The sequence below is a fragment of the Aaosphaeria arxii genome (genome assembly GCF_010015735.1).
Source record: "Aaosphaeria arxii CBS 175.79 unplaced genomic scaffold BU24scaffold_3, whole genome shotgun sequence".
NCBI lineage: Eukaryota > Fungi > Ascomycota > Dothideomycetes > Pleosporales > Aaosphaeria > Aaosphaeria arxii.
This window is the reverse complement of record NW_022983476.1, coordinates 3874923-3895681: the sequence shown is the minus strand read 5'-3', so window position 1 is coordinate 3895681 and position 20759 is coordinate 3874923. Positions and strand designations below refer to the sequence as shown.

At 46.7% G+C, this 20759-nt stretch overlaps 9 protein-coding genes across 9 annotated transcripts; 2 read left to right on the top strand and 7 right to left on the bottom strand.

Annotated features, from left to right (window-relative positions):
- Positions 1 to 1158: 1158 nt before the first annotated feature.
- Positions 1159 to 2148, top strand: BU24DRAFT_479615 (Metallo-hydrolase/oxidoreductase; the record flags this gene model as incomplete). The annotated part of the gene is made up of 1 exon (XM_033533084.1): positions 1159 to 2148. The coding sequence occupies one exon, from the start codon at positions 1159 to 1161 to the stop codon at positions 2146 to 2148; it is 990 nt and encodes a 329-aa protein (XP_033386573.1).
- A 483-nt stretch (positions 2149 to 2631) lies between these two features.
- BU24DRAFT_343106 (aldehyde dehydrogenase) lies at positions 2632 to 4477 on the top strand (the record flags this gene model as incomplete). The annotated part of the gene is made up of 5 exons (XM_033523354.1): positions 2632 to 2725; positions 2778 to 3070; positions 3129 to 4061; positions 4116 to 4193; positions 4256 to 4477. 5 exons carry the CDS (start codon positions 2632 to 2634, stop codon positions 4475 to 4477), a joined length of 1620 nt encoding a protein of 539 aa, XP_033386572.1.
- On the bottom strand, positions 4336 to 5160 carry BU24DRAFT_440879 (Glyoxalase/Bleomycin resistance protein/Dihydroxybiphenyl dioxygenase). The gene is made up of 2 exons (XM_033530394.1): positions 4685 to 5160; positions 4336 to 4635 (listed from the first exon to the last, which is right to left on the bottom strand). The coding sequence occupies exons 1-2, from the start codon at positions 5089 to 5091 to the stop codon at positions 4617 to 4619; spliced, it is 426 nt and encodes a 141-aa protein (XP_033386571.1). The 5' UTR covers positions 5092 to 5160; the 3' UTR covers positions 4336 to 4616.
- A 262-nt stretch (positions 5161 to 5422) lies between these two features.
- BU24DRAFT_421243 (MFS general substrate transporter) lies at positions 5423 to 7489 on the bottom strand. Its single transcript, XM_033527680.1, has 5 exons — positions 6982 to 7489; positions 6676 to 6931; positions 6474 to 6622; positions 5979 to 6420; positions 5423 to 5916 (listed from the first exon to the last, which is right to left on the bottom strand). Exons 1-5 carry the CDS (start codon positions 7336 to 7338, stop codon positions 5621 to 5623), a joined length of 1500 nt encoding a protein of 499 aa, XP_033386570.1. The 5' UTR covers positions 7339 to 7489; the 3' UTR covers positions 5423 to 5620.
- A 146-nt stretch (positions 7490 to 7635) lies between these two features.
- BU24DRAFT_421242 (uncharacterized protein) lies at positions 7636 to 8359 on the bottom strand. Its single transcript, XM_033527679.1, has one exon. It carries the CDS (start codon positions 8315 to 8317, stop codon positions 7847 to 7849), a length of 471 nt encoding a protein of 156 aa, XP_033386569.1. The 5' UTR covers positions 8318 to 8359; the 3' UTR covers positions 7636 to 7846.
- Positions 8360 to 8512: 153 nt separating this feature from the next.
- Positions 8513 to 10844, bottom strand: BU24DRAFT_368599 (high affinity methionine permease). The gene is made up of 5 exons (XM_033524375.1): positions 10680 to 10844; positions 10093 to 10625; positions 9467 to 10038; positions 8883 to 9413; positions 8513 to 8826 (listed from the first exon to the last, which is right to left on the bottom strand). Exons 1-4 carry the CDS (start codon positions 10774 to 10776, stop codon positions 9002 to 9004), a joined length of 1614 nt encoding a protein of 537 aa, XP_033386568.1. The 5' UTR covers positions 10777 to 10844; the 3' UTR covers positions 8513 to 8826; positions 8883 to 9001.
- Positions 10845 to 13470: 2626 nt separating this feature from the next.
- On the bottom strand, positions 13471 to 15146 carry BU24DRAFT_408161 (uncharacterized protein; the record flags this gene model as incomplete). Its single annotated transcript, XM_033525844.1, has 3 exons — positions 13471 to 14237; positions 14289 to 14445; positions 14499 to 15146. The coding sequence occupies 3 exons, from the start codon at positions 15144 to 15146 to the stop codon at positions 13471 to 13473; spliced, it is 1572 nt and encodes a 523-aa protein (XP_033386567.1).
- An 852-nt stretch (positions 15147 to 15998) lies between these two features.
- BU24DRAFT_461182 (uncharacterized protein) lies at positions 15999 to 17836 on the bottom strand (the record flags this gene model as incomplete). The annotated part of the gene is made up of 5 exons (XM_033531872.1): positions 15999 to 16214; positions 16268 to 16492; positions 16547 to 16840; positions 17359 to 17547; positions 17618 to 17836. The coding sequence occupies 5 exons, from the start codon at positions 17834 to 17836 to the stop codon at positions 15999 to 16001; spliced, it is 1143 nt and encodes a 380-aa protein (XP_033386566.1).
- Positions 17837 to 19203: 1367 nt separating this feature from the next.
- On the bottom strand, positions 19204 to 20530 carry BU24DRAFT_449727 (uncharacterized protein). The gene is made up of 2 exons (XM_033530970.1): positions 20322 to 20530; positions 19204 to 20253 (listed from the first exon to the last, which is right to left on the bottom strand). Exons 1-2 carry the CDS (start codon positions 20346 to 20348, stop codon positions 19492 to 19494), a joined length of 789 nt encoding a protein of 262 aa, XP_033386565.1. The 5' UTR covers positions 20349 to 20530; the 3' UTR covers positions 19204 to 19491.
- Positions 20531 to 20759: the final 229 nt, after the last annotated feature.

Here is a 20759-nt window from a genome sequence, read left to right as displayed (position 1 = left end):
TTGGACGAAGCGTGCCCATCTAAGATCAAGGTGGGTGAGAAAACAGTGCTTTGAGTAACGGCCTGAGGGGCGTTCGTTTGATGACTTTGGTCGTCGTGCGACTTTATTTCATGTCGCCGTAGCATGTCCTGACGCGAGAAGACCTGGGGACACTGTTCGCAGCGGAAGGGCTTTTCCTTTGTATCTATAAAGCGGATTAATTCAGTAGGTGTTCCCTGAGAGGCCATGAATTTGCTCGGCGTCACCTACGCGTACGCTCATGGCGAGTAAGGTGCTCAGAGCGAGCAAAAACTCGAGAACAGTGCCTACAGCGATATGGATGCGCCCCAGTCCGATCTGTACTTCGAGCCATTGCGAACAGCGTTGCTGGTTATACACTGGTAGTGCGACTTCATAATAAGTAAAAGTAGATCTGGGGAAACGGCTAAATCGACAGGCCAGAGAATCCGGGGTTTGCTTTAAGGATTAGTTGAGAGCCTAGGCTCGGCTACTTCTCCATAAGCTAGGCGAAGCTGGAATAACCAGAACAAGTCGAGGTTCGACAGCATGCCTAAGTTATAGTCAGAGATGGCCTATTCAAAACTCTTGAGAAGCATTTTTAGTATAATCGATTGTTATTCATTCTCTACAATCATTGATGTCCCTTGATTTTACATGAGTATTGTTATGATACACGCAACCAGTGCGTCTTTAGTACGAGACAGCACATGAGAAAGCCGCCCTTTTAGGACCATTATTAATTAGAGGATTAGACCAATATTTTCTTTCGGGCCCAGGAAGATTCAATTGTTTGACTTGTTTGTGCTACTAGCTAGTTCAGTAATATAATTCACGAACCCGCCTCAGACCGCCAAACTGGGCCTGCAAATGCGTACTCAAATGTATTTCTTCCTAGGGAGCCTCTCCAACACTGTCTATTGTTTAACAGGTGATCGGTCATTGAATATCTTTTCTCCTCAAAGATAGGACTTTAGTATCTATAGACACGGCGAATCCCACCCCACATGTATCCCCGCTTAAAAGTTAGAGTTGGGGTAAAATGATGGGGTAGTCTTCACAGTTGCAACAATTAAGTTGCTGCACGACACCTCATGAATCAGCCCACTTCTTCTCATTTTTATCTTAATCGCTGCCTATCATCGCTTCAGTCTCTGTGAGATGTTTCGCTCTGCAGCTTTCGTCGAAGTATCTATCCTTCCAAGTGGGTTCTTGACTCTTCCTGAGCACCGTTTCTGCGCCAACCAACACGATGAAAGTGTACGCAACACTGTTCCTTCTATGTCTTTTCTGCTTCAGCACCCTACTACCGGACATAAAATTGTATTTGACCTAGGCCTACGACGCGACCTGAATCTATATCCGGAAAATATACGACCACATCTTGAGTCGCGCCAACCAATATACACCGTGCCAGATGTAGGCGACTCTCTTCGGGCAGGCTCTCTACAGCCTTCTGAAATCGATGCTGTCGTACTGAGTCATGTACACTACGATCATGTCGGTACCCCTACCGACTTTGCGAAAGCAAAGTTCATAGTGGGTTACGGAACGAGGCATCTTCTGAAATTCGGAATGAATTATCATTCAGCTGCCAAATTTGAACCAGATCTCCTTCCCATGGATCGAATTATAGAATTGCCTATTCAAAATAAGATACCCAAACACAAACAGCCAGTTGAGAATACCTTCCCACCAACGAGAGGTCTCACGTCACTCGTCCCAATCCTTGAACATCAGTGGAGAGAACTCCATCCTTTCGACAATGTGATTGATCTCTATGGGGATGGTCTCGTCTATCTTGTGGATAGTCCAGGACATATTCCAGGACATATCAATCTTTTGGCCAAGGTGGGAAAGTGCAAGTGGGTATACCTGGCAGGTGATGCGTGCCATCACAAAGACATCCTCGATGGCATGAGCGAAATGGCTACATGGTGGGAAAACGGTCTTGATGTATGCATACATGTTGACAGGGAATTAGCAGAGGACACAGTGCAGAGAATCCGCATGCTGCGAGACCAAGGCGTTGAACACAATTCTGATATAGTTGATGTTGTACTGGCCCATGACCTATTATATTTTCGACAGCATCAATACGCGATCTGGCCGGGATCTCTCAACTCCCTGGGAGGACATAGTAAAATTTGAGGTTACATCACTTCTGTATGTTGATGCAAGTTGAATTACATAATGCCATCCATTGAATGAACTTGATTCTATCATTTACCTTACCTTCTTGAACTATTGAAGCACTTTAAAAGCAGTGAGTGGCATTTGCCCGCGAGATAAGATACTCCAATTCACCAAAATTCATTGTTCATCTGCCTATGTTGCTACCTATGTGAAGTTGTGCGTTTTGTGCCGGGCTCGAGGCTCGCCAATGCCATCATTGTGGTTTTTGGGGTAGCGGATGGGGCGTTGGGGTACTAAAGTAGCCTTGCAGCTTAGGTGCGAGTCAGAGTTGGAGCACTAGTCCTCAATCTGGTGTCAAGAAGCCCGGGTATTGAATCAGGTACCTACATGTTTATGGTCAATACTTCTTTTGATTTATGTACTTTTGAAGTGTATAAAGATATCGTTTATTGCAAACATTCTCATCATCGAGTTCGACTTAGAGAACACAGACCCATCATGAGCGTATGCTTCTCATTGATCCAGCCGGATTCGGCCTACGTCAATGGCGAATGGGTTCAAAGTCAATCTAACCAGTATTTCGATATCTATGGTATTTTCAACTCTAGTTAATAATTAATGTCAAAGTACTAAAACCACAATAGATCCAGCTTCTGGGAGAGTGGTAGCAAAAGTCCCAGATCTCGATGAGTCGCAATGCGTAGCAGCTATTGAAGGTGCTTCGGCTGCAGCAGAGAAGCTCAAATCCCTCACTGGTAAATCGAGAGGCCAGATACTTAGGAGATGGTTTGAATTGGTTTTGGAATCGAAGGACGATATCGCACAACTCATCACTGTAGAGAATGGAAAACCACTCGCAGAGGCGAAGGGAGAGGTTTCGTACGCCAGCGATTTCATTGACTGGTTTGCAGGTGCTGCGCCCAGAATAAGCGGCACGGTACGTTGTCATTTGTGCAAGAGGAGCGACTCCATTTACTAATAATCGGATGCCGAAGGTCGAGCAAGCATCAAACCCATCGAACCGAGTCATCACCATTAAGCAACCTGTTGGCATCGTTGGAATCATAACTCCTTGGAACTTCCCAGCAGCTATGATTACGAGGAAAGTTGCGGCTGCGCTTGCAGCAGGCTGTCCTTGTATTGTAAAACCTGCTCCGGAAACACCCCTAACTGCGCTCGCGCTCGCAAACCTAGCGTCAAGAGCCGGATTTCCTGATGGGTCGATAAGCATCGTGACCACCCGTAAGAACACCATAGCAATTGGTAAGGTGTTAACGCAACATCCACTGATTCGCAAATTCTCATTCACGGGCTCCACTGCGGCTGGGAAGATCCTCTCCTCGCAGTGTACACAAACAGTCAAGCGTGTAAGCTTGGAACTTGGTGGCAATGCGCCGGTCATTGTATTCGAGGATGCTGATTTAGAAAGAACAACGGACGCAATACTAATGAGCAAGTTCCGATTATCGGGGCAGACATGTGTTTGTGCAAATCGGATCTACGTCCAATCCAGCATATATGACAAGCTGGCGGCAATGCTGAAAGCAAAGGTTGAACGGTTTCGGCTCGGAGCTGGACTGGACCCAGAGACTACTCATGGGCCCTTGATTAACAAACAAGCCGTGGACAAAGTCGATTATCATGTTCGAGATGCCGTGGAAAGAGGAGCAAAGATCCTCGTTGGGGGACAGCGAGCACCCCAATTGGGGGAGTCATTCTATCTGCCAACAATTCTCCTCGACGTTCCCTTTGACGCGCTTTGTGCACGGGAAGAGACCTTTGGGCCTTTACTGCCTATGTTCAAGTTTGAGACGGAAGATGAGGTGATGACATTGGCTAACAAGCTTGAGGCTGGCCTTGCTGGATATCTTTTCACAACGAACGTTTCAAGAGCGTGGCAGGTGGCAGAAGGGGTTGAAGTTGGAATGGTAAGCATAAACTCGTACGGGTTATGAAAACATTTACGAATGACGTGTGGACAGATTGGTGTCAATACTGGAATAATCAGTGATGTCGCTTCCCCATTTGGAGGTGTCAAACAAAGCGGCCAAGGTAGAGAGGTAAGTTTATTCTTCAGCCTGTGATTTATATCCAACGTGCTGATGATGTTTGAACGTCATAGGGGTCATCAATCGGAATCGATGAGTATCTTGAGGTTAGTCCCATAATTGTTAATGGAAAAATAAAAACAATGGCTGACATCCCTTATCCATCAAGATCAAAAGCATTACTTTTGGCATTTAGTCAGAAAGAACTATGGGCCGATTCGTGTTTTCTCTTCTTCACATCGCTCTTCGAAAGAGACCGTTGTAACAGGACTACTCTTGGTTCTAACACATCATGATAATGTGAATATAGTCTTAGTATCGCTGCCATCGAGCATTTCTTAGACAGAAGAGTGTGAGACAAGATACATTCGACTTGCAAGATCGAGTAGAGGATGTTGTGATTGTTATGATCCCAGTAATAATTATGGCTTCATATCAAGGGTAAATAGACAATCTGAGCAATGGATTAGCTTTGGCGTACTTTCGCTCGGTATAGATCTTACTCAATCAGATTGGCATCTGGATCTCGGACATATACACTCTGTATTTTTCCTTGTGCTCCCGTGCGTGACACAACCTTTCCTCCTTCCAATACTTCTAAACCCTTGTCTTTCAACCTCTGCAATACTTGTTCCAGGTCGGTACCCCCTTGGAGGATAAAACATAGATCAGCTGTGCCAGGACGAGCAACCGCTGCTTTTGGTTCGAACTCTTTGCCTTTCTGGTGGAGATTTATCTTCTGCGAGCCGAATTTCAAGGCTACTCTTTCTACATCTGGTTGCAATTCGGAAGAGAACTTCTCGATCTTCATGCCGAGATTGTTGTGGTACCAATCTGCGGTTGTGGAGATGTCCGCACAGGTCAGCACAAGATGATCGAGTGACTTAACGGGTGCAATGGGCGTTCCCATGGTGGATGTGATTAAAGAGAAATGAGTTGATGGACCTTAATTAATAAGATTGGATCGTTGAGCTACGAAGGTGTACTTTGGAGTCTCTTATAGCCCTCCCTGGACTGGCGTCATAATTCTTACAGGTTTTAGCACGACAAAAAGGGTTTAGTACTCCACAACCCTCATCCTAGTGGCCGTCTGTACGCACAGTAGGATCTTGATTGGATGTGTCACCCAAGCAATAATAGAGTGAGAATTGATGTAAGGAAGTGTTTGTAAGTGTTGAATTGTGGTAATGACTTATAAGTCAAACATACGAGTATTGTGAAAGGGTACTACTACATAATATGTAGTTTCATCCTATTATTGTGGCATTGAGTATGGTATCTATTGACATTTGTTTTGGAATCTATCAAAGAAGCCGAAGGCAAGCATTCCTCTATGATGCTCGAACACCAATAGTAGTGATTCCTATAGGTAAGTTCTACGACACGACTGACATTGTCTAGCCTCCAGTCATATGCGAAGTGAATAGATATCCTCAAACTCATATCTCCTGAGCATCACCAGTTCTTCTCCTCTCGCCATCCCGCTCAGGTCTCCCCTCAGCCTTCTCAGGAAGAATTCTCACCAACGCCACAAGTCCCAGCGACAACACTGCAACAAGCAGCCAAAACAGATGTCCGCCTAAAATATGGTACTTTACGCCCGCGGCATACACACTGGTCGTAACCGCGGGCATAAAGGCTCTCAGTCCGCTCGTGATGGCGAGGACGATGGCGTTGAGTGTTCCGAACGTCTCTGGAGATGGAGAGATGTCGTTGATAGCGATTTGAACGGCGGCTGCAATTGGTATTAGAGGCATGCTCCAATGTGAGATTGGGTATTGTATAAGAAGTACTCACTAAAGATCATACCGACACCACAACCTAGGAACGTGACTGGTCCTCCGAGAACCCAGAAGAGGACGTTGAGATGATTTCGCAGAAGGATATTGAAGCAAGGGTAGATGGCGAAGAAGAGCGGCCAGATCCAAGCAGTTATTCGCAGTATTGACCCTGTACCGACACGCTTGTGCAAGATTGGATAACCTACTAACATCCACACCGCTTGGAAGATGCCCACGAGACACATTGTCACAGCGATAAGCGCTGGTTGGAATCCGATGCCGCCGAGTCGGATAGGAGTGTACAAGTACACTGGGAGGATGGTGGTCATGATGATTCCTAGAAGCATTACGTAGTTGTATATGACGATTACTTGGGTAACTCCGGGGTGCTTGAGCATTTCCCATGCCGTCATGGGTGGAGTGTCGGGCTCGTCATCGTCCTTACGGGCTGGGAGTGTCTATGAAGTCGTTAGAAGAGTACGGTGATGTTATAAGATTGATGATGTGGTACTTCTTTGACAAATAGAATAGTCGTAACGGCCGTAGATAGTGCGAATAATGAAGTGATGATACTTGGTAGAGCATAAGGGTAATCGTGGAAGAATCGAATCTTTCCGAATGTTGACGGGAACTTCTCAGCCGGCCTTTCAAGTGCACCACCTAGGCAGAATGTGTTAGCTCATGTTTACTTTGTTATCATCTGATAGACCTACCCAGGAATGTTGCAATGAAGATACCCAGATTTCCTGCAAAGGCAAAGTAACTGAACGCCACTGCTTGCGTGCTCTTCGTACTGTTCTCACTCAACATTGAACGGATTGTAACAATGGTACCCGCGAAAACTCCAGCGAGACATCGTGCAAGTATCATATGCCAGATCGATTTGCTCAACCCAAACAAAGCGGTAGATACCGTGATCCCCAGCAAAGAAGTGACTAGAACCGGTTTCCTCCCCCATTTATCAGATGCCTAGCCTGGTTAGTCTCGATATAAGGATGTTCAGTTTATTCGTGATGTACCTTGCCCCAAAATATCATGACGCACATCTCAGTCGCACTGAAGAGACTTTCGATCAGTCCAGAGTAGAAGCCCACATCTTCGGGCTTGATTCCACCGACATTCTCGATCATACGGTTGATGTAGGGAAATACGACGAAGAAAGCTACTGGTTCCACGAGACGCGCATAGCACAATAGAAAGATCTGTCTGCGAGGCAGGGGTGTATCATCTTCAATTCGACTGTCTTCCAAGACTGGCTTTGTTATCTCTCGTTCCTCCGATTCCAATATCGGACCAGTTTCTACGTTAGGAAGAAGTGGTGTTGTTTCGTCATTTGGACCAAAACGGTGCCTGTTTTCAGTAGGCACTTTCGACATGGTGGAATCTTCGACCTTTGGGAAGAGGACAAGAATCTAATGGCCTATTTAAATGCATGGTTTCCTACGGGATATGACCATGTTCGGGTCTATACTGATGACGAGAGATTTGATTGAGGGTGGCCTTACACAAATAGGCTGCGTGTCCGCATGGAGGATGTCGGACCATTCGACAGGCCGACGCCGCGTCAGACATCATGGAAACGATAAATAAACGGAGCGCAAAGAGATTTGAACACATGGTCAAGAGCACAAAGTTGCTGCCTGGTACGAGTGCGAGGTATTCGATGCTATACGAGTAATTTGAATTTAACATAGTAATGATAGTGGTTGTTGGTCAATTCGGTTGGTGGCGAAATCAGCCATTCATATTGTATTATAGTTTTTTGTCACATTGTAAAAACGAGCAGATGGGTATATCAGTCTTGATCCAAGTGAGAAACTCTACGCCTAAAAGGTCTCAATTCATGCATTCATAATGCTGAGCACCTTCATCCTCCCCCACCGTCTAATTCTTAGGATATGGTGGAAGCCCCTCGCTGGTCGCAGCGTCACCCGCAGCGAGTCTAGCCCTACGCCTCTCCCTGCGATCAAGCTCCTTCGCCACAGCCTTCGCCAACTTCCTCCTCTCTTCACGCTCCTTCTCCTTAATGACTTGCTTCGCTCCCTTGCCATTCCAGACCTTCCTGTATTCCTTCCTGAACTTCTGATTGAACGTCAAGAGCTTGTCCTGCTCCTCCTCGCGCTTGCGCTCCTGATGTTCTTGTTCATCTTCGGTATCGTAGAAATCGTCTTCGTCCGAGACCTCGCCATCGAGGAGAGTGGCCGACTCTTCCTTTGTGAGCTTCTGCGTGCGCTCCTTGTCCCATTTCTTCGTGCGCGAGTACGCAATGCAGGATGTGATGCTCACGGTGATGAGGACCGGGACTGCCACGTAGAGCGAGAGGATAGCGATCGCAAAGATTGTGTCTTCGTCCATGTTGGATAGTAAATTGAGAAAATTGCGCGTGTGATTGATGGCAGGTCAAAGAGAGAGTGTGCGTCGTGAATGGGAGTGTTGCTTGTGGCGTTGCGGGCATGATGTAAGTACTCCAGGTATTCGCCACCCCGCACAGACGACCTGCATAGCCACCCCTTACCCTTACCCGACGCGAACGAAAGACAAAACAATGGAGAAATGGCAAAATCCAATACGTGTCCAGATGGTGAAATAAAATGCCATACCAATACGAGATTTGCATGTGACTTACATGATAGACTTATTCAATCACGAAGTATTTTGGATGTGCTCAACATTCACGACAGTTCCCGACGGACTTCTCTTTTTTATTGAAGTACGGAGTAGTGCTGTGCACCATATTCCATGTAGCCAGGATGTTGACCTTCCGTACGAATTTTTCGGCTTCTGGATTCTATAAATCATATTGCGAAGGGCCGAGCTGTTCACATGTTTAACTACATTCTGCCGACGTTATCTCTGATCACAATGTGAGACGCCTGTTTGGGGTTCAATATCAAACTTTGTTCCTGATACACAATTATAGACTGAGGGATCAACCGATAGGGATGGATTATTAAAGCGTGGTATTCTGATAACGACTAATAGTTAAGCAATGTTGTGGTATCCTGGTAAACCTTTTCTCAATGAACCTCGCCTGATTGTCTAAAATGCAGTCTCCTCCGGCCGGCTGACCGTGCCATTGGGTACCTTCTTGAACACGTTCCTCTCCCAGCCGTCGATCTCGTCAACGACAGTTTCCCTCTCCAGCCTGTATCCTCCGATCTTGGGAAGGACGACTGCCCAGACGAGCCAGTATACACCACCTGCGGCAAGGATAGCGACGGCGACAATGCAGTGAAGATAGTACGGGAGGGTCTCGTAAACGCTGTTGTCGTCCTGCGGGGGGATGAGAGGGGCAATGACGAGGTAGATGTTGGAGAGAAGGAAGAAAATGGTGACTGGAAGAGTTGCTTTGATCGGAGGCTGCCAGTTCCACTTTGTGCGGTTGAGATAAAGGTGGACGAGACCGCCTGCAACGAAGACGTTGATGATGGTCAACGGATAGGTGATGATGCTGCAGATTATGTTAGTCATGCGTTTCCGATATTAGTGATGGGGGAGCCATACTTGAGAATGAAGTTGTACGCATCACCTGGTGGAGGTGCAAGCATGATGATGACGGAGACTAGCCAGTGCTCGAAGAGACCAGCAAGGGGTGCGTTGAATGGACGGTTGCTTGCCCAAAGTCTTGATAGGGGAAGAATACCCTCGCGACCAAGCTCCTGCACAATACGTCCCTGGGAGAAAATGACGCTCATGACGTTACCGAAGGCAGACAAGGCAACGAATACCGAAAGGGCACGTTCAGCACTCTCGCCGAAAACGTTGCGGAAGAAAGATGCGGCAACGAGGCGCTTTGCCTCACGGATCTCGTCAAGCGGTACGGCAGCGAAGTAGGCAATGTTGACGAACATATAGAGGATGGCGACACCAGCCAGACCAATGGGGGCAGCAAGCTTGAGTGTGCGGACCGGGTTCTTGGTCTCGCTGAGGGCATAGTTGGCGTTGCTGTATCCGATGTAACTCCAGATAACGTTGTTCACGGCCATGACGACTCCGTAGGAGCTACCGGTGGTACCCTCGAAGGCATTGGTGAAGTTGTTGGGCTTGTCGATCTTGAGAGCACCTCCCAAAGCAGCCTGTCAACGATTAGAATCATGTTCTCAATTGAGATTCAGGTCAAAATGGCTTACCCAGCCGGAAACAACGATCAGTAGAAGAATACCAAGCTTAATGACACCCAGCAAGTTTTGAAGTCTTAGGCCCCACTTAAGTGCGGTTCCGTGTATAATGAACGCGGTAGTGATGCATGCAAGTCCGACACCACGCTGATTCCATCGGGTGACCTCAACTTGGGCAGCATGAAGAATATACTCTCCGAATACAACCGAGTTCGATCCTGCCCAACCGAGCAAGATAGCGTAACCAGTATAAATACCAGTAGCCAGGAATCTAGGTCGTCGATAAACGAACTCGAGGTAGTTCTTCTCACCACCGTTCCTGGGGATCGCAGTACCGAATTCGAGGTAAACAGCCATACCGGCAGCAGCAATGATCATACCAACGACCCAGATAAAGAGCGTGAGTCCAACACTGCCGGATAGAGAGAAGATTGTGCCGGGGGTCGCAAAGATACCGGTTCCAACCATGCGGTTGAAGATGAGGAAAGTCGCTGAGACAACACCGATCTGGCGCTTCTCCTGACGGCGGACCTGGTAGAGAGAACCTGTACATGTATGTTAGGTCCGTTGAGGCAAGCTTTTGAAGTGGTCAGACATACCCTCCTCACCATCGACCTGGGCAGGTGGAGCATCATCCTTTGAGCTGTTGGACCGTTTCACAGGGTCACTGCTGAACTGGGAGAAGTATTTGGACATGGTGAAGGCCTGAGAGACCGTGTCCAATTATCAGAGAGGTAATGGATAGCTGATCCAGGGTAGAAAAAGGATACTGAGAGGGAGAGGGAAAAGTTAGTCCCCGCCGGTGTCTCAATATATATATGAATATCACGAAATGCATAACAACAAAGTCCTCAAGAAATCTAGGTGGTCGATTCCGATGGCGCGTTCCGTCCCAGCGTGGCGCCATGGCAGCGTGTCACCCCTAAAAGATCCAAGCGTGCATCGAGAGTGTATGTAGTGTTACACAAACCGTCTATCCATGCTCCATCCATGCTTCTATCCGTGGGTATGGAAGGAATCGAAGCCGACTAGATGCGCGGCTATGCGATGTGCCATTAGCATGCCCAGATGTTGGGGGTGGTCCAACGAGGAGCCAGAAGGGGGGAAGTGTAGGTAGTGTCTAAGTGTAGTGTAGTGTAGGTAGGCGTAGGCAGTGTACGGCAGACTCCTAGAGTCCTAGCGTGTCACAAGTAGCAGTGGAGTGTGAATGAGGTTGGGGGCTCAAGTGGAAAAAGTCTTGGAATTTACTCATAGAATCCTCGTAATCCCAACTTATTCAAAGTTTTTTGCTGGTGGTGCCGTTGACGTGATTGACACTGCAAATTCATCACTCTGCGCTAGAACCCAATTAGGAAGTTTTCCCTTCGTCTTGAGAGAAACGCGATTGCACGTGAGCGGCGCTGTGTCCTGAACCACCGTCGTCTGCCTCTTTTGAGGATTCTTTAATTCCTCATCTCTTGCTTATTATTGGACTCAACCCATTTCTCTAAGCAAGCCACGGCGATCCCGAGTAAAATATTGCTTTGATATTATGGAAGGTAAGACTCTTCATAGACAATCCTACGCCACTGATGCCCACTGGTCCCCCCCTTGACACTTCCAACTTCCTCTTATGGTTCACGGACAACAATTGCGAACGACTCAGGAGATCCACGTCATTTTCGACAGGACCAGATTCACCATCATCATGGACATGTGAAAAGCATGCCACCGCCGTCTCTTCCGCATCGCTTGCGTTGACGAGCACCAGACAGTGTTGTGATTCCATGGCATTGTCTTGGATCTTATGTCCCTCGCCAGTGCATCCGATCGTGTAACTGAATAGGATCCAGTCTAATGGTATTACCAGGCGTTCCACGGCCCCGGGAAATATCTCGCTCATGTGCTTTCGCTCAGGGATGGCTGTGTGCATTAAGTCCTGTTCCTGTTCACAGCCGTGAGAGAATCAGATACTTCTACTGATACTTGTACGGGGTTCACTTCTATCAACGACGGAACTACCGTCTTGATGCTGAGCGACCAAGCGACAGTAGGAAAATGACGACATCATCCATCTGACCCCATTTCTAATTGCTCATCATCCAAGGTTGCTCCACGCGATCTGCTCTTTTCCCCAGACCCTGCTACGACGTCCTTGATATAGGCAGTATAAGAGGGTGTTCACGTCCACACGACCCGCTATTGGCGGTTTAGGGTCACAAGAGCAGTGGTACAAGTGCTTGTATGGATGGTCAGTTTCTAAAGGTCAGATTGATCCAATTTGTACTACTGAATCTCTCCACGATTCAGTCACCTGTCTCACATCAGAGGCTTTCTAGTAGTCTCTTGGAGTCTGAACCTCCTTATTTTGCTATTGAAAACCCTTTAACAGCTATGTTAGGTGAGTGGCATAGAAATGGTGAGAAATCTAGATGCTCTATGCACATCAAGTCAGATCCCCAGATCCGGGTGGATATGATCAGTGCATACTAGTCAAATTGGAAGTGAGATATGGTAATACTAAATGGGTTCGCATAGCTACATTGGGGTAAGGCAAGTATCTTATGTACATCTAGGGCGTCGCAGCACTACCAGCCCCATGTGCATTAGTTTATCAACAATTACAGTTCTATCTTTTTCCTCTCCCACGTTACGCGCTAAATAATCCCGTCAAGCACAGTGGCACATTGATGTTAATTCACTACTGGTATTGTTGGGGTAGGATGAACCTCTTCTCCAGGCGCTGCGAAGAAGCCGGGTACATACCGCCTGTTTGGTGTATTCGCAACATGCATTTCATGAAAGGTTCACTTCTGCTCATTTTCTCTATGCAAAGGATCGGTGGCAGTGATAGGCATATAGCCAATCAATTGGTGAGGATCGTGATGCTCTTGCCTTTTGGATCTATCAGGAGTTTCTATCGGAAAGTCACAGGAACTCCTCACATTGGATAAATCACGACTGGGATTACAGAGGTTGTGGTATGTAGGTAGCGAGTTGACCGATTTTATCTTCCGCCATCAGCGGTGACCCACATGGACATTGCCACTGCTTAAAGTGCTACCAAGGTTTCCTGAAACTTGATTCTGGGGGGTCCATGGAATCGGACTCCAAGCCGTACAGTCAATACATATTTATTCCAATTCATTTTTCACGTCAATCAACAATCCTGAGGCGGAGTTCACAGATAAGAATTTCTAGGAAAATTCTTTGGGAAAATTTCCAATGACAAGTGCTTTTATTGTCTAGTACTTCGCACGGGTTCATCAGCTGCTACATCTGGACAACCGTTGCAAAGACATCCCCATCCACCACAACTGCCTTCTAATTCGTGCACTATCGCAGTGCACAATGCGCCCCCAGAACTCTCTATCGACGGAACGAGCTCTCAAAAGGCGATGCGAGTTTGTGCTAAGCTGTATGCTTAACATGTGCACCTTGGATTTTCATCAACTCTGATAGCAACTCCGTCGAGGAGATACGTTTCGTAGGCGGCCAGGGTAGAAGCATTCGATCCCCGATGATCTTCAGCAGACTTTCCACCCGGGGAGAGGCGGATGTTTGCAATTCTTTGATCCGAAACTTGACAGATTCTTTGGGCTCTGGTGATTTGGACCCCTCCGAACCTGGCTTTGTCGAGTTCTTGTTCATGTTGTAGAATGTGTCGCTTTTAATACCATGTTCATTCAGCCCTTTCCTTCCTTTCCGGAACCTTTTTATCCCTTTCCAACCCTGGAGATGCCAGATGATGAATTCCAGGTAGACACAACCTAAACCCCATATGTCGTATTTGCTGCAAATCAAATCATCATCTCCCCACTCGGGGGCTTGGTAAGTACCCGTTCCTGGTGCCCATGTTTCAACTTCATCAATCTTAACAGCTGAACGGCACTCATTATCAGAGTAATTTCGTTCGAAGTCTGCCACTTTGACGATGTATTCAGAGCCACCATCAGCTCCCCCGGGCCGCTTAATACAAAGAAAATTGTCCGGCTTGATATCACCATGACGACCGAGTGTCTCTTTATGCGTCTCTGCAACCGGTTGGCCAGATGATCTATGAGTATGGATCACAGACAATGCGCCAGTCATTCCAATCATTGTGCTTATCATCCAGTCCTCCGAATTTCTCAGCTCTGAATCCCTGTGCTCGAACCAGAACTGCGACAAACTGGATTCTGCCTGGGGAAAAATGAGGTAATAGAACTGTTATTTCTGGACATATGTACCAAGCAGATTGATCAAGTTCTTTTCGTAGTCGTGGAGCTGTGCGGCTTTTCCCAGCATCATTAAGAATCTTCGCTCGCGGACGAACTTCCTCTCATCCGTTAATCTCATCTCTTTGACAGCAACTTTGTGTTTTCCTGGTATAGTCGTTGCTGATACCTGTGCTATGGTTAGTCACAACAACACAAAATGGAACTCGCTTGGTGACTTACTGTATGAAAGAGATTGCAGAACTCGCCACGTAGGGTGTTTACATAAACGTTAGCGGTAGAAGCAGAGGCAACGGGAGTCTTTGAACCAGGATCTGTTTCATACGGCAGTACTGCTTCTGGACCGAAATCATTTTCCCCGGCGACATCTAAGAAGGAGACGTCAAAAAGCCGCTGTGATCTGTTGAGTTTTGCGATCAGACTCGCCAAGCTGCGTGGTTTCGCTTCCTCTTGCTTTTCTACAAGCCAAGTTTTTGCGGCATCAGAAAGTGGCATTCCTTCAGAGAACTCGGTAACCAGCTCGAATAGATGTTCGCCCTGGTCATTGTAGACCAGATAGGAAAATAGCATCCTATAGCGATCGGCCAAGTCACGGTTCCCGTCTCGTGATGTCATCCATGAGACTTCATTCTTCTTTCTAGACGCTGCCTTGTCGACACTGTCTTGGAAAGATGCGAGAAGTTCCCTGATCTCTTTTTCCTCGAACATCTCATTAATCTCCTGTTGCCGAAAGAAGCCTATTTGTTCTTCTATATTCAGAAGCACTTTCTTCATCTTCTCGCGAAGTCCTTCTGGCAATGGAACGGCTTGATCGGTGCCTCCGCTTTTCGTTCCGGTCGCTGTAGCTTTTCCTTCGTGAGAAGATGCCATTTGAGAGTGTGACGCAAAGGTTTAGGTTTAGGAAAGAATTTGTGATGGTCTATTCTTCAGTGAAGAACACGCGCTCTGTTAGGGCACAATGCACGCGTGGAGAAATGATATCAGGTTGGACTTTTGTGATGGTATCGCAAAAGAAGACCCGCGTTACAGCATTATATCTATTAAGAAATCGCTGTTTTCGACTGAGCAAATAGCTTCAGGGCTTGCTCCCTGTTTCGCGGAGGTTTTCATGCTAGAATCTTTGAGAAGCTACAGTTGCATAGACGCTTGCTGGATGTGAGCAAACGACCAAAGTCGGAACCCAAAGAATGAATGAATCCCTTCGTTTTCACATGTAGTTTGTGGGGCTTTGGGATAGCTGCGTTTGGGATGACAATGAAAACACTCCTTGTAATCCCTTCCTCACAAAGAAACCATCAACAACGAATCGAGCAAACGAATTGCTAGTACTCAGGCACCTTCATAGGAAACTTCATTTCAATTCAATTCTTACTTGTCACGAAACATCGCAGCAATCTCGGGATACCATATTCAAAGAATAGATGTTCAAATTATTTATGTCTAAATCATATTGATACAGCAACAACAAGATAATCTAAGAAGGGGTTTGAAGAAATCGTGATTTGGCTGCAAGGTAATGGATGGGAACATAACGGGCATTGATTGGGGCATGACAAGGGTTTGTAGGTGGTCTAAATATGGGACAACATAAGGGAAGCATTAGGGAAAACACAAAGAAAGAGGTGATGAAAGGCATATGAGAAGAGTAAGGGTGATGTAGGAAAGCATAGGAAACGGGGAAGATTGTGTGGAAACATGGGAATCGGGTACCTCGGCCCAGTTCTAGGCATGACCGGTCTCATGCGAGACATAAAGACTGTTGTCTTCATTTTGGTCCCCTTCCCTTTCAGTGTTTTGAGTGAATTTTACCCAGGCCGCCCACAAAGCGATAGTTGCTGCTGTCAAAGGTGCGCTTATCGCAGCAAGGATCCAAGCATTTGATGTGACTTGCATATGTCCGTTCTCGCTCGTCTGTACAAAACTTGTTGAAAAGAAGTTCTGCTTGTCTTAGCTGGTGAACACCGTACATAGGGGATAAGTCGACAACATACCGCGACAATTGTAGTCGGAAGATATATCAAGCTAATGACAGTCAAGGCTTTCATGGCCGACGCGTCGAGCATGCTTCTCTCCTGGGGCAGATTACACCCTGTCGTTACGTCTAAACAAGCTGGGACTTTTACCGTGAGAAAGCGCATGGATTTACTTTCCTCACGCGCTTCGTTCGTTGCGTCTCGCATATTCCACGCCATTTCGTAAGCCATAAACTGGTCAAACTTTGCTCGTCAGTCATTTTGTTTTCTTGGGTTGGTTTAAGAAGGGCCATTTACCAATGCAATAACACTTGAGAGATTTTGTCTTAATAGCACCGACCTGTCCAGCTGTAATTTTATTTCTGCCTCAGCCTGGTGGAAATCTTCTAGTAGGGCCTTGCAAGGGTCAGAGTTAGATTCGATGAACAATCTCGTGATTTCTTGCACAGTATTCAATAACCCAGAAAGAACGACTTGGGCTTCAGTCATCTGCTCTTCATATCTCAGGAGCGTTTGGCGACCCTTCAAATCAGGATAAAATCCGCAGTTTCTAAAGTAATCTGTGAAATCGGTCACAGCGGCTTTGTGGCCCTATCGGAAACACAATGTTTGGTTAATGTGTGGACAACAATTGTGAGTACGTAGATGTGCGACTCACCATCGTTTCAATTTCTTGAAACATCCAGGAGAAATACTCTGCCCAATTCCACAGCCCTTCAATCACCAAGTCCCTATAGAACTTCCACGGATCTGACGCTCGTGTGATCTATTGATTCGAAAATTTGCTTGCATTATCAAGGTGTTCAATTTCCTTGGCAAGGTTCTTTGAAGGGCCAATGATCAAATGTTTCGCCAACGTCAATGATGGCTGGCCTGTATTCGGAGAAGATTCCTTGCTGGATATGATCTTGGAATAGACTCCATTCTTTCTAATCCTCCATGGGGGCCACTTATCCGCCCCATTTTCATGAATCTCTATGCGTCGCCACATGTATGCAATTTCTACGTCGATTTTAGTATGAGATTGGGATGTTTTCTTTTCACAACCTTTGGAATGTTGAGCACTTCCATCATGCAGATTCTTCCTTACCTAATTTGTTCCCACGTACTTCTGAAGCAAGCTTAGGGTGTTGGAATTCGTTGTCAAAGTTCGTATGACCGAAGGAATTCAGGAGCCGCGATAGTGGTTCGAAAGGATGCATGGCATCATCATATTTTTGAAACTCATCTTTCGTGATGTCCAGTCGTTGGAAAGAGTTTGGTTGGAAAAAGAATACGAATTGAGACACGTCCTCAAGCTGATCACTTTGTAAATGTATGCTCATAGCTCTTGCTTTAGCAGTGCGTGGATGTTGTGACAATGTTTACCTTGAGTAGAGCATGAAATTCCGAAGCCTGGGAGGAGTCCAGAGTCATCAGCTCAAGTTTTGATTGATTCTGCGGGTCCGAATGCTCGCTAGTAAGACGAAGTACTGCCACATCCCGGTGATCGGGACGAAACTCTCCTGGGATACTGAATCGGTCGTTCAGTATTTCCTCTCTGTCTCTGTCTGACGTAGCCTTAGCAATGTAGCGTGGCCAAGACATTGCTTTTTTCGGCCAAGTCAAGGCGTATGGTAACTCTGAAAGTTCGCAATTGGGTACAAATGGAATGTTCGAAGAGTGGTTTGGTGTAGTGAGATACAGTCTAGAATTCCGGGCCGAGATGTAGACGTGGTGGGTGAGGTTGTTCAAGGAGGGCACATTCTCAGGTACTTATAACATTTGACAGTGAGTAATACTAACCAGTGCATTGACCGACATGATACCTGATTAACAGTATATGACCACAAGTCGTTAAAAGACAATATGACTGCACGCTTTTGAGCGACTGTATGACTGGTTGTCACAGATAAATTGTAGGACTATCTATGCTGTGGACAATTCGTGACCCATTTCCCCATAAATGAGTCGCACAAATGAGTCGTACGCCATCAAGGTAACCACCAGCACATGCATCGCTACATCTGCCTTGGGCATCAATTGATCAAATGCTATACAGAGTATTCGAAGCCCACAGTCGTAATTTGACATGATGCAATGAGATTGTATTCTGTCCGAGCGAGAAGATTGAGCAGTACGACAAGAAGGGCTGTGCATGCATAGACTCCTCATATTGTTCTGCATGGGGGCGATGATTAGACCTGAGCGGGTGCGAGAAATCCCTGCGAACCTTCAGTATCGTTCAAGGGGAGGTGTGTGCCTAGCAGAGTGATAACTGGGGATACGCACTTTAGTTACAGGCTCCGGAGCGTTGATCGTGTACTTTCCATCTTCCATCTATCATCAGGAATGGATTGTTAGCACGAACTGCTTGCTGCACGTTGCTGTAGATATCATCTCCAGCTTACCGTGACACCATACTTCTTATTGTCGAAAATGTCACCGAACTTGTCCTTCAAAATTTGCATAAGCTTTTGTTGGTCATAATAAACATTTGTCATGATTGTAGTAACCGGCTTCTTGGAGGATGAAGGCATGTTGAAAGGTTTAGTTTGATATTAGTTGTGAGGGGTTCTTGTTCATATTTATAAAAAAAAAATATGCTGCATAGTAGGGTTGCATCAGAAAAATTGCAACCTACATGGTCATCAATGCAAATTGAGTGTGATATTTCTTCTAAGAAGTGGTTTCTACGATCGACTTTTGAAGTAGGACCATTCAGGCACGTACCCATCAAACACGGGTACACAGAATTTCACAACCACTGAACCAAGTGCGATCTGGTCTCCTCATTGGTCTGTGATATCCCGATCAGCACCCTGTACTTTGATTGAAAGAGCGATATGCGGAAACTTGCCGGCGGAGGGCACGGTTTGTAATTGTTGAGGGTTTCGAGGTCACTTCAGTGTTGCCCTGGGGCGCCATTGTGATCAGAATTGAATCTTGGTGGCATCAGATGTTACATTCCAGTCCGTCGTCATCTGCAGGTCCTTGATATTAAAACTTGTTATATATAGTATGTACAACATCGTAGCATGAATATGGTGCTACTTCATGGTTTCGTTGGAGAATTCCGAACAACTCGGTGGCCTAGGCTTGACTTGAAATGAACATGTTCTCCCCAGGTATTGCATCCAGCATCAAGGCCACAAGTTGTTTCTCAAATCTATAGTGGCTTATGAAAGCCGTTCGAGAGTATTAGGCGGCAGCTTGGGTGGAAGTGCCATTGGTCATTATAGCTGGCCTGCATGTCGAAGTCTTCAGCCTTTATGATCAGGGCATGCTTTCGGAACGCACAGACCCAAGACTTGTTTGATTTTGTGGTTCGTGTTTCTCTTGGGTAACCTGGCTAACCGAGGCTTCAGGAAGCAATTCTGAGGCTTGTTGTTGTTGTCCGCCATGGCACGTTCGCCATCGAACCACTCGGGAACATAGATGCCCCCTGCACAGGGAGCACTGGAACCGTTGAATATGTTGATACTGTCGCATGCTTCTATACATTCGGAAGGTGACGCTGCGAGAATTGCGACAATGTCGGGTTGCGGGTCCGGGCCAGATGACCAGTCCACGTCACAGAAGATACGGTACGGAACTTTGGACAGATCAGAGGTAACGAATTGCTCGTCTACCTTATCGCAGTCGACGAAGGGTATCGTTATCGCTTGTGCCGTCGCGTTGGTATCATTTTTCGTTGGATTCGGGGGTTGAGGGCATAGCGACGGGACAGCTTCCAGTGGACTCCCACTTTGTCCAGAGCTGCATCGAGTCGGATCGACACCTTTGTTGTTTGCTTCAATAAATTTCCCTGCCACTCCTCCCACTACACCCGCAATGATCGCGATTAAAATGGCATATATTATTAAAAAGGGCCGGGTTGTGTAACGTGCGGCCTTAGACGGGGGTGAAGATTCGGCTGGGGGAGGTTCATAGAAGTATTTGGGGGTATCATCCGCCGTTGGTAGTACTGTGAATTTTGACGGATATTGTTTGGGCACTGCTTCTAGAGTTGAGTGACTATATGACTATTGCACGTTAGGTCCCGTTCATTTTTTTTTTCATGGCTCGGTCGAATCTTTGAGATTATACTTACAGTGCTATCGTCGTTATTTGTCGACATATTCAGTAGTTGTTCCAGTCCGTTGGAACTTTGGCGAATGATACTCGTAGCAACAACAAGATGTCATCAAATGCAGATGGAGAGGAAATTCTAGCAGAAGAAGGTTACACAGGTCGCATCATAGTAGATAAGGCGCTGCGCCTGCAGCATGCTCGGAAGATTTAAGAGAATCCATCGACCGGGTCATAGCGGACAGCCAGGCGTGTTGGTGGTTGTTTGATGCAGTCCGTTGGAAATCATGGGAAACTCGCCCCGCTGTACCTCAAACGTGCCATAACATGGGGGATCGCAAGGCTGACCTATGGAGGAGGCTCACGCTACGGACGGTATTAATTTAGCCCACGGGGCGTAAATGCAGGGGCGCTTAACGTTGGGGGCCGCCTTGTGTAGACGGCAGCGAACTGGTCAGGT